General features: G+C 39.1%; 1 protein-coding gene and 1 long non-coding RNA gene across 7 annotated transcripts in view; one reads left to right on the forward strand and one right to left on the reverse strand.

Annotated features, from left to right (window-relative positions):
* LOC149053485 (uncharacterized) lies at nucleotides 1–1,787 on the reverse strand. Its single transcript, XR_016185577.1, has 2 exons — nucleotides 1,457–1,787; nucleotides 1–1,040 (listed from the first exon to the last, which is right to left on the reverse strand). It is a non-coding gene; the product is annotated as an uncharacterized LOC149053485 (long non-coding RNA).
* The window catches only part of LOC113686839 (zinc metalloproteinase dpy-31), a 17,376-nt gene continuing 6,046 nt past the window's right edge, over nucleotides 919–12,248 (forward strand). For 5 of the 6 annotated variants that reach the window (XR_016185513.1, XM_089202638.1, XM_089202616.1 and 2 more), the window contains exons 1-13: nucleotides 946–1,328; nucleotides 2,026–2,088; nucleotides 2,777–2,905; nucleotides 3,512–3,664; nucleotides 4,507–4,627; nucleotides 4,948–5,060; nucleotides 5,677–5,748; nucleotides 6,152–6,376; nucleotides 6,926–7,099; nucleotides 8,219–8,398; nucleotides 10,072–10,212; nucleotides 11,096–11,358; nucleotides 11,962–12,043. Coding sequence is in view for 5 of the 6 variants with exons in the window: in XM_089202638.1 (XP_089058764.1) it covers nucleotides 1,232–1,328; nucleotides 2,026–2,088; nucleotides 2,777–2,905; nucleotides 3,512–3,664; nucleotides 4,507–4,627; nucleotides 4,948–5,060; nucleotides 5,677–5,748; nucleotides 6,152–6,376; nucleotides 6,926–7,099; nucleotides 8,219–8,398; nucleotides 10,072–10,212; nucleotides 11,096–11,358; nucleotides 11,962–12,043 (1,813 nt within the window). In the remaining variant the exon portion in view is untranslated. Of the gene's footprint in view, nucleotides 1,329–2,025; nucleotides 2,089–2,776; nucleotides 2,906–3,511; nucleotides 3,665–4,506; nucleotides 4,628–4,947; nucleotides 5,061–5,676; nucleotides 5,749–6,151; nucleotides 6,377–6,925; nucleotides 7,100–8,218; nucleotides 8,399–10,071; nucleotides 10,213–11,095; nucleotides 11,359–11,961; nucleotides 12,044–12,248 lie in introns of all 6 variants that reach the window. The other variant, XM_027204511.2, reaches the window with a different exon arrangement.

Below are 12,248 nucleotides of genomic sequence, written 5' to 3' on the forward strand. Positions count from 1 at the left end.
TTTGTATTCTCCTCATAAGAATTTTTTTATTTCCCTGACACCTTGTGCAAAGTTTGGAACCGATTTCTAGGTCAGTTGCACTGGGAGTGCAAGCGAAGATAACATCCATACGGGTGAGTGGCAATTAAATAAATTGCAGGAACTGCGAAGCCTGGAAAAAGTTCAGACTTCAACAGGATTGGAACCTGCGCCTCTTAGATACTAGGTGGGGGGTAATTACCTATTGAGCTATAAAGCCACTTGTTGGGAGAGCTTGCCTCAAAATCTTTCTTAATGTTAAACTCTGCAACGTCGATCATATTCAGTTGATACTGAGCTTTCCAGAGAAGTCACGGACGAAACAATGGAACAAAACCAATATGGAAAAGCGACGTCTTCATCAATTAGCCTACCTCTACTTCCGTCTAGAAATAAAGAGCTTTGGTAAACTCTATTCAGAGTATTTATCTCTTAAAACATAAAATGATAAAGAAAAACAAATAATGACCAAGGTGATTAGTGCTTCTAAGAACGTGTACATGTCTACGGTCTTGAAGTTTAAGCACAACATATGTTGTTTTCAAAGAGAACCTGCTAACGTACAGGAACCTCTACTTAAGTCAAATATCATCATTATATTTCAAGTCACGTTCTCGTTACGTGGATTTTCCTTTCGGCATCAAGCCTGCCCACACAAGATCTGTCAAACTTGATGTTCTATAGAATAGAAATATGTTTTGCTAATTTTCTATTCATTTATGCGAGAATGTGCCGCCAAGCATTTTCCCTCACCATCGCAAAGGTAAACACGGAGGCTGCTTACAGTTTCCAAAAGCAAACAAAACTAGACAGGTTTATTCTATGAGATCCTTTTAAAGGCGGCAAAGCTTTTCTCTTCATCAATCAAGATTATTAATTTTGATCTTGCTATACTCAATAAAACCAAATCAACTGCCCCCTCTCGCCGATAGACCCAGTAGAAATGTATGGGAGGAAAATCTGAAGAGACGATTCTAATACTCCATATTTTCTTCAGTGAAAATCCTCTTTCAACTCATTGTCTGCAATGTAAATGGAGAACCTTTAAGATTTTAACAGCTGTCAACAAGGCAATAGATCGTACAAAGATCACCCGTGTCGTGACGTACCGCTGAGTCGATTCCCATGAAATAGGAGAGCTTAAACTGCTTCATTATTACGTAGTTGCATGCTGTGACAGAGATTGACCTCTGTCTTAAGGACTTAAAGAAGTATGGAATACTCAGTGCTGCGTTTATTTCTCATTTTTGGCCTTCACTTTTCTCTGTGCTACTCAAAGCCTGTCAATGACGGGAATACAAGAGACACAAGTAAGTAAGGAACTTGTTGTTCATGTTATTGGAAAATGTAAAAGAAAGGTTCATAAACTTTTCTTGGTTTTCATGGCAAGCCAAAGCCAGATTGGTATATTTTGAATAACTGCGTAGTGCTTATATACCTTATCATTTTATCAAATTCCCATCCAGCTAATGTCGTTCTTGATGGCATTATGTTTTGCTTGTGTTTCCTCAGTAAAGGTCGGCAGTGGGGTTATAGGGTTGGACGACCGCTATTGCTCAGTATGGACAAAATTGTCAAATGTTTTCGTGTGGTCCTTGCATGTCGCTGCCCATAATAATCGATCGTGGAGCTATCTTCTTAAGCTAGATCCTATTAACACAATCCACCGACTGTTGTCATCAGATCATTAATAGTATTTAATGTCTGCTCTTCATGTCACGCTAAACGTTCAAAACCACCAGGTTTAATCTTAATGATTGCGCAATATCCTAGAAATAACGATCTGTTATTGCTGATTTTGCTGTGCCAAATGTAAGATAGCTCACTAAACAAAAGATCAGTATTATTCCAATACTGACCGAGGCCATTCTAAGCTGTTTCAATACGAAATAAAAGTAAATATCGGGGCCATGTTGGGAAATTTCCGGATGGGACATAAATTATAGTTAGGCATTCTTTACAAATTTCATTGTAACTATAACACGTTGAGCAAAAATTCCTTTTCAGACGGACAGGAGAGAGACTCGCCATACGCGATGAGAACTAAATTGGATGAAATTGCTAACAGAGGTGGGTTGGAAGCACGCACAGGAATTGATTCTGTGCTAAATGATCAGACACCTTCGACAATGGACCGTGCCATGGGCAAAATGTAAAACAGTCAGTTCAAGGATTTCACTTATCTGAGCGGTCGAAAGATTACAATTGGAAGCAAAAGAGATAAGAAAACAAAATTCAAAACAACTTATCAAAGTCTATGATTAAGAGAAATTAAAAACATACTGTAGTGAATCGGTGTTTCAAATAGCTCAAACACGCTTCAGGTCAAAGCAATGAAACCGATTGCTATGTACACGGATGTGTTAATTTTTCGAGAGTTATTCCCTGTTATTGTTCTCCCTTTTACAAGTATCCATAACCTTTGGCAACTCTGACTAACCCTTAAAGTCGTACCAAGCAAACTACAATCATGGCAAAAAGTCCTTCGAACCATTTTGAAACTACGCTCGACGATCATGTAATTTATATGTCTTAGTAAAAAAAAATCACCTCATTTAACCTTGACATTGTCAGTTGAGTAAAGAAAACCTTTCTCTCCTTCAAGGGAGACGGAGGAAAGACTGTTGCCCGAGACCGCGATTCTAACTTGTATGCATGCACACTGAGGGAAACACGAACATCATGATCAGAATCTAAAAAGCTCTTCACAAACTATTGGCCATCCTAACACGACTAAATCTTGGGTTTTTGATTGCAGATTATGAAACAGTACATGGTCGCGTCTTAGCAGTCAACATGGCGCATCTCAGGAAAAAAAGACAAACAGCGAACATAGAAACTCAGTCAGGAGGAACGGTGTTTGACAGAATAGAGGAAGCTAACAATGGTACCACCCAAGTCCAGTATTAAATATCTCTTCAAAGTTTGTTTCATATCCGCAGAAACTTCGCGGAATTTTCAGTCACAACAAATCCTAGAGATGTAGCATTAACAAGAAACTAGCCAGGGATTTTTGAACCGATTCGCACGTTAGCTTTGAAACACAAGGATGTTGGCGATCCCTTGACCTTTCTGTGAAGGAGAAGATTCCTTTACCAATCCCAAGTGTTTTATAGTGCATTTACCCCATGCACCATGGCTTACTAACTTTGGGTTTTTTTTTTTTTTTTTTTTTTTTTTGCTTCGTTCTACATTTATTTTAATTCCTAATTGTTTGATGGTTTATTTTTTCACACAATACCCCTGAAGACCGCAAATTGAATTTCAAACTAATATCATAGTACATTTGGATCAATATCAGTATCAGGGAAACTGCCCACCTACCCCTCCCCTAACCCAACATTAACCTTAACTTGTTGTCAATTGACTGTTGTTGAGTTAGGGGAGGGGTAGGTGGGCAGTTGCCCAGATACTGATATTTATCTGTACATTTTTGTGTGATGTCTTGGCCTACATTTAAATGCGTAACAAACCGCCTTTCATACCCCTCCAGGAAACATTTCACAATTCTACCAAGGCGACATTGTGCTGGATCCTGAGTTGAAGGAGTATATAAAAACTGGTGGCAACTCGCGAAATGCAGTAAGAGGTCGTAAAAGACTGTGGACCAGTCGCATCATACCCTATCGGGTCCCTTCGCACATGAGTATGTTTATATTCAAGGATATTTGGCTTATGGACCACTCATTACTTATCAGGGAGGAGGGGGAAGGGGCGAGGGCGGAGGATTTTGGGAAGGATCCTATGGTTTCTTTCTTCCTTTTTTCCTTTTTTTTTTTTTTTACAACATTTGAAAAGGGGGAATACAAAAGCCAACCCTCATGAGTGATCTTTCACAATTATTTGGCCCTTTTTTGCGTGAGAACACAACAAAGCTTCCCGTCTCCAACGAACGAGTTAGTCATCAGTTCAACATGTAAACAACGAACTGAACAGAACAACCATAATTTTTCCTACGAACGGTAGAACTGACGAGGTGAATTTCCTAAGGGGCTTAGAAAAGCCTATTTGATTTGCGTGTAGCCCTTCAAATCGATCACGGAAGTTTACATGACATTTCTGACGCAAATACAAGCTTACTGAATTTGATAATAGGATTGATGACATTTCCAATCTGCTGCCAATTAATTGTTGATCAACGAGCTAATTGAAATCATGAACTGATACACATATTTCCAACTTCTGATCTCGTCTTACCTAAAAGAGTGTCGCGCAATATGAGTAGAAAGTTCCCAACTGATCGAATATTTACTCACAATAATTCCTTTTTTTTTTCTTTTGCTTTGTATCGTTTTGTCTTTTTAAAGATATAACGAACAAATAAACGGAAAAAAAAGCAAGAAATAGCAACTTGCTCAAAGAAGGCAATTAGGTTTATTGATGGCGGCATCCTTGATACATTTTTTAGGGCAAATGTTTTTGAAAACTATCCAATAACAAAATATTAGTCTTCAAGAATTTCACCGCTTTCTCTTCACTTTTTTTTAGGTCATATAACCTCAAATGTCCGTGTGGCCATTAACGAGTTTCACAGAACGACATGTTTACGATTTGTAAATTACTACAGTGGCTATCATAAAAACTACATTGAATTTAGCAATAAAGATGGGTAGGTAACGCTCATTTTGAAGGGCCTGCAGCAATTATTTCAACAGAACTGTCGCATCCGATTTGGAACCACTCATAGGCTAATTAACTAGGTGAAATTATTAGCAGAGGCTTTCTTAACTTGATTGGTTGAACCATACCAAGATATTAGCTGGGGCTGTCCTGAAGTTCCCCTGACCCCACCCCCCTCTCCCTCTCTTTTTTTCTTTTGTTTTTCGTTTTGTTTTTCAACCATGCAAACTATATAATTTATGGTTGGTCAGGAGTACGAGGATGTGATGAAAGAACGTCCCATTTTTATCGTCTTTTTCTTTTATTTAGATGCTCATCCAGGGTAGGAAAGAGATATCATTCCCCTGGTAAACAAATCATCTCCATCGGACCCGGATGTAATAACGTAGGAACCATAATTCACGAGATAATGCATGCCATAGGTGAGTTGTTTGCAGCAGCTTACACTACAGGGCTATTATGGGACGAATTTTGGAAAACCGTAATAGTTTTTTTTTTTAAACCCCTTTCCTCTCTATCCCACTGGTGACTGACATCTTTCCAAGCACTTATTAGAGGGTGGGTTGGGTAGGAATTTGTGTGTTAGGGTGTCTGCAGGTTTAAGCTGAAGAGAAAGTGGAGATGAAGCTTTTCATATAGGGTGAAAAAAACTCAGCTCTATTACAAACACATGAATCATTAAAAGGAAAATTTATACCTCGCTATTTTTGTTTTACCACAAAAACAATTATCTTTTTACGCAAAGTGTGCGACTTAATGGAAACAGTGAGGCTTAATTAAAGAGGATTTTAATAGTCTTTGGTTTCACCTTAGATTCATTTGTAGTCATATAAAATCGCCATTAATTGCCAATTACTGTGAACTTTTGCCCTTAAAATAAAACGTCAGCTTTGTAACTCGTTATGGTGGCAAATTTACGTTATCAACTCAGTTGATAATACTTGATTACCATTATCCGACGAAAACCATATTATGGGCCAAACACCACATCCCAATACTTATAAGAGAGTTTTTCTTAAAAATCCCTTCTTGCGATAGGTTTCTTCCACGAGCAATCACGGATGGACAGAGATAAATACGTGAGAATAAACTGGGAGAACATTCTAACTGGTAAGAATCTTTCCTTTTCCGCCACTGTCCGCAAAATTGCTATTTTCTTTTCTTATTTTTCTTTTTAAAAGTTTTGTAAAAGAGGAATCAGCTGACTAAACCTGTTCATATTTGTTTCTTGATGGCAGCAAAGAAAACAACATTTAATGCAACACTTCGTTCGAGTGTGGTTCCTAGCTCACTCCATCATCTTTCTTATTCTGAATCCCCTAAGTACAATACGCGCTGTACGCAAGACACCTTTCAAATAGTATTTCGTCTTGATTGCCAACTAGAATTCCCTTAGTTGAGAGCTAGAGTACCGTTTCCTACACCAGTATCACCACGCTTTCTCAGGTTTTTCTTTGTCCCAGACTCTTAGAAAACGATTTTGTTATCATTATGATCTTTTTTTAATTTTAAGGATTCTCAGACCAGTTTGATAGATACAGCTGGAGGACGATCGATCATTTGGGTGTATCGTACGACTATCAGTCTATCATGCACTACGATCGTCTTGCGTTTACAAAAAACGGAGAGCCAACCATCGTTGCTGTTGGGAATGAAAATATGGAATTTGGTTCACCATCCAGGAGGCTCAGCTCAAGAGATATTTTGGAAATAAACGCTCTGTACGATTGCAAAGGAAGTGAGTAAGCATTATCTAATACAGTAAGCAGTTTTTGAAAGTATTGGTTCTGGGACCCCTCATTGATTTCGCCTGTTTGCGGTAGACGTGGGGGGAATTTACCTGACTTCCCCTCCCTTCCTTCGGCTCTGTAGTATTCTAGTGATCCCACTCATTGGTAGTCAGTTTTCTGTGGTTCCCCCGCTCTATGCTCTGTTAGCGATGACTGATCCCAACCACGTTCCCCTTGACAACAAAGAAATCTACCTGATCCTTCCATAGGGCTCTGTAATAATTGTAAGATCCCCCCAATCATTGGCAGTCAATTTTTACAACTTTCTATAATCCTTTACTCTGTCCCACCTGAAAACTGAATGATTGCCCCAAAAATCCTCCCCCCCCCCCCACTCCCCCTCTCCCAGACGATAAATATGACTGGTCCCACAGAGACTAAAGTCGGTTTTGAAGGCGTACTTTGGCCAGTAAGGGCTCCAATTATAGGCTTCAAATGCTGCTGCAGATTCTGTCCTTTCCTCTCAGTTTGGTAAGCTTTAAATTTCCTTTTGTCAGCTACTTCGTATGGATGGGCCACTTGGTCTGGATGGACTCCATGTGATGAAAAATGTTATCGAACTCGCGAGAGGTACTGCTATCACTCTGGCAACATCAAGTCTTGTGGGGGAAATGTGAATGGGTACGGAGTGGAAATTCAAAGAGTAAAATGTTCGTCGTCTATATGTCCAGGTAAGCAAAGGACAAATAAACTTTTTCATTGTGTGTGGGTTGGATAATAGTTTATTCAGACAGAGAAACGACGACAGATTCTTATACAATACCTTTTGTTTCTATGAAACAAATCTTTTTATCATAAATTCTAGTTGCTTTCCATACTTTCCCCGACCCGTTGGAGTCAAAGCTGTTTGGATTGTAAGAACGCTCCACGGGGGCAAATTAGAGTAGGTCATGATACACGAATGGTGTTTCTCGACGTCTTCCATAACATTTTGAAGTTGTAACAAAGTGAAATGAAAATATGAACCTGTCTTCTTGTTAAGTTTTGAAAGTTTGATAGCTTTTGTATTAAAACAATCAGATTATTCTGGCGCTCTCGATTTCTATGAGTGAAGTGAGAGTTGATTCGAGAATCGTGCTCATAAGTTGTCACGCTGCACAAATCTCGAGCTTAAGTCTCATTGTTACTTAGTGCATGAGGGCGCAGCTCAATAAAAAAAATTCACGCATAGAAATCGAGATAAAGTAATCTTACTGTTTTTGTACACATCTACAAGTCGCCAAACCAAACAACAAGACAAGTTCATATTTCTATAACCGCAACATGTTAGGGTATTTACTTTATATACTGTCTATCACGGAATAAACAGCGAGTAGCATAGCCAATTGCATTGCAGCATTTTTCATAGAACGTCCGTAGCTTTCTACTTAAGCAGAACATTACTGAGGCCTGTCATTTATATAAGGTCTACTACATAACATTTTGATCGAGTGGAAAAGGTTAAGTTAGATGATGTTCATTTTTCATTCCAATGATTGAAGATTTAAAATGTTTTCAAATCTCGAATACTCTCTATTTCCGTATAGCTATTTTTTTGTATTTTTTCCAAACGCCTTTGTAGTATGTACACAAATCAGTGTTTCTCGGAAACTGAACAGAAGCACTTGATCTATCTGGAGTTTAGCCTGCAGTCAGGCTCTCGTGTGGGCTAAAGAAAGTGCAGTGCAAAGCGGTCCTACGCATAACTCTCTCTGCCTCGCTTCTCTCCTGCAACTCAACGCCAACGAAACCCCTACGTTGCTCTTTATGAAAGTTCAGATACGATGTCTGATCGTACAAAATATTTACAGCTCCTATTGATGGACACTGGGGTCGCTGGTCAGATTGGGGAAGTTGCAGCAAAACGTGCAATGATGGTATCAGGAAACGCTTTCGAAGGTGCGACAATCCCTCTCCCGCTCATGGGGGGAAAAATTGCCAAGGTTACGAGAGGGGGCAAGAAATGTGTATTTTGAAGAGATGTCATCTGGGTAAGTGAGAAATGCTTGATACTGAATTCATTACATAATTAGCTTTGAAAATTTTGGCGAGATTCTCATAACTTTGTATGTTTTAATGCATTATGTACAGTGTAAAGGTTTCATTTTGCATAAGCCAAATAGATGATTATTTAGGTCTTAAAATCTTAAAATTTGTAGCTTGATGTCGATTCTGAAGTCGAAACAGGTAACGTAGCGAGTTCGGTGTGTCGGACGTACACCATGTCACGTTTCCACCGCAGCCCTGGTATTTTAGTCAAGTTTTGACTTTGTGGACAGTAACTTCGTCATTTATATACGTGAGGCACCATGGCACACAACCATCAAAGAAGTGTATTTTTTACCACGTGGTACAAGTGGACCAATCACACGTCCGGATTGACATCCAAAACAGCGATTTGATGTAACGCAATCTCTTAGTCGCGCTGAAGTATGCTGCTTTCACCCGATTGGTACACAACCATCCCCAATTGCTGGTTTTCACGTGACGTCACTAAATTTCAGACTTCAGAACTATTGATCCTCCTGAGATTTTACTTTCATGATGAATTAGAGCAGCTAAAAACTAATATTCAGACAAATTTTCACTCCAAATGGGTTCTTGGTTTAGTGATAGACTACTCTTGAATTTCTAAGCTTTTGCGTGACGTGGCCTTTTACATGACGAGCGAAAGAGCTGTTATGTTGGTTTAAAAGGTGACTTATTTAGGGAAATTCAGCTATCTGAACAGTTCTTGTATTAGAATAAAGTATTATTGTTACGTTTATGAGTTCTTAGAGAGATAAATTCACGCTTTTGTAGCAAAACTCAGTGACAGATGTTTCTGCTGGTTTCCGGCCGCCATGTTGGTGCCCATCTAGGTGGGCACCAGCATGGCGGCTCCATACAAATCTCTATAAATTTGGGAAAAACGTTTCTCCTCATATCTTCCGTAAGAAAAATTGCTGTGACCTGAATCTTGGCGAGAGTCTTTACATATCTAGCTTCTTTCTATTTCCAGATTCTAGACTAAATCGATTGAACGGTTTTTATTTTTTATTTTGATCTATTTTGAATGGCGTGACACTGAAAACCAGCAATTGCGCAAATTTAATCTATTTGTCTGCTGACGTCATCTTTTCCGAAAAGCCAATAGATTTACGGGAAGAAAAGTTTGTGGAGAACTGTGGTGTACTTTTCATTTCCGATTTTCACATGACAAGGGTTTTTTTTTTTTAATGGCTTGGGTCTTCCCTCTGCGATCCAGCAACAAAAGCAATTCAGTTTCCACTTTCCGCGCCAACAATTGAGAGCAAAAGTCGACCAATCTTGCACGGCAAACCCGCGTGTATATCCAGAATGGCTCATGATGGCCGCATAATACGATTACTCAGTGGACTTGGCATTTTGTCTCTAACTACTGAAAAATAGGAAGATAGAATTTTAAGTTGCGTGACATTTTTCCCAAGGATCAGGAACTGGTATATACATTAGTTGACACTTAGATATGACATTGCGCTACATTTCATTTTCACAAAAGAGACAAGCAAAGAAGCACAATCAAGCAAAACGTGAAACAAAACAGAAAACCAATAACAACAAAAATACATCACAAAGAAAGAAATTTATTTATTTCATTTTTTTTAAATCAGAATTATGCTGTTTTTTGTATTTTTCTTTCCAGAAAAAGATGATGTAGATTTTGAAAATTCTCGTCTTGGGATGTGGGGGAATTCTAATACTGACAACCTCAACTGGAATTTTAATCGCGGCTTCACATCAACGATCCACACGGGCCCTGACAAGGATCATACAAACGGTCAAGGTTAGCTTTATGTATACTTACGCCATCTCTATAAAGTTAAAGTTAAAGTTATAAAGTTAATAAGGAGCAAATGCAATGGAACTAAAAAGATTTCTTTCTTGGTAGCGTTCCTATAATGTTAAACAAATTGACCAAATGAACTATCATCAATCCCAAAGTGTGAAGGAAATATCAAAAGATCGTGCAAGATCAGAAAGCGTTCAACATAAGCTGCACAACCGTTTTCTCTGATTTGCTTTGATTTTCCAAAGATTCTCCCGGCCGTCATGATCAGCATCCTGTACTTTGTTAGGTGGTACCCCGGGCAGAACTCAAACTACAATTCACTGTGATTCTTTTCGTTTTTAAGGTGAATTAAGTCCTTCTCCTTCTTTTCTCTGACCCTTTTTTCTTCTGAAGGGAGAGCTTCAGGAGGAAAGATTCTGACGGGCGACAGAGAGTTTCTGAGACTCTGCAAGAATATTCAACTTCTTTCCAATTCCAATACCTTGGTGTGAGAATTTCATACTGATTAGAACAATTCGCTATATTCACTTCGATTACGAACCGGTCGTTACTCATCGTCTGGAGGAAGGGGGGGGGAAGATCACATGGTTTTCAGGGGGAACAGAGGGGTATCAGTCGTCACTAACAGAGTATATGGGAATACAAAAATTGACTGCCAATGAGGAGGGATCATAAGAATACTACGGAGCCTTAGGGGGGACCTGGTAACCAAAATCCTCTCACCCCCTCCCCCCCTCTAGCGATAAATACATAACCGGTCACCTAGCCAATCATTGTTACTTTTAATTGCTTATATTTCTTTCTAAATTTTGGTTATCTTTTAATTCATTCAGTAATTTATTTTCTATACTTGCTTATGAGTTTGTTGTCATGGTAGGCTTTTACTTGTACGTTGAATCTTCATTAACCCGCCCTGAACAAAGAGCAGAACTTGTGAGCCCCTGGACCCCGGCGAGGAGAGGCGGACAATGCCTAAAATTTTACTACACCATGTACGGTAGTACAATGGGAAGTCTGGCCATCAAGCTACAATTATCAAACGGCAAAAACTGGCTTATTTTCTACAAGCATGGTAACCAAGGGAAAGGCTGGAAGAAAGGGATAGGAAACATCAATGTTCCCCTGGGATTGTCGTATAAGGTAAGGACCGTCGTCGCAATGAGGTCGGAAAATCCCCTTTCATCGTTTTTGGGAATAACTCACAAAAAAGTCTCACTAAGATTTCGCTTGATGATTCATCGTATTGCTAATTGAACTTAAGGTTACCGACATATTTGATGACTAATTTTGACGGTCCATTTTTTTTGTACACTAATACGTTTACGATGAATGCATTGAGTGACTTCAAATTACGCCACGCTCACCACATCGGCGAAGCTTCTAGCAATTGTGCAATACTTTCAGGTCGTACGCACTGATTGGTAGAAGTCTACAGCATAATGCGTTAGTATTGAAAACTAGTGTCGGTGCCTTTAATGTATAAATAGACTTAACTTTGCTCCGTGATTGGTCCAGAAAACCTGCGCCATCCTCTCAACCAATCAGATTCAAAACTAAAAACAACCGCCACTTGGGCACTCGTATCTTCCCGCGCTTCAAACAGGTTTCTCGTTTCACTTTGAGTTTTCATTGGCTAAGGAAAATGTAAACCTTTGTTGTGATTGGCTTGAATTACTTTGGTTTTGGTTTTTATGACACTCATTCAAAAGCTGCTTTATTTACTTCATTTTTTGATTATCTCAGCTAACTATTCAAGGCACAATAGGTCAGGCTGGATACTCAGATATTGCCATTGATGATGTGTACATCGATCCCGGACTATGCAGTGAGTAATGCTGTTAAGATGTTTCATGTTTTCTCTTAAAACTGAACAAAAAATAGATTTTTTTCAGTAGTGGTGTCACTATTACGACTCCGGCTGGCTATAGGCGGTCAGCTCCGCTGCGATTCTCCACTACGGAGTTACAGAGAAGGCGGTGCTGAGCTAGCGTCTAATTTCTCTATAACAAACCACTACTGAATCGAACATT

The sequence above is a fragment of the Pocillopora damicornis genome, chromosome 1 (assembly GCF_964200805.1).
Source record: "Pocillopora damicornis chromosome 1, jaPocDami1.2, whole genome shotgun sequence".
Taxonomy (NCBI): domain Eukaryota; kingdom Metazoa; phylum Cnidaria; class Anthozoa; order Scleractinia; family Pocilloporidae; genus Pocillopora; species Pocillopora damicornis.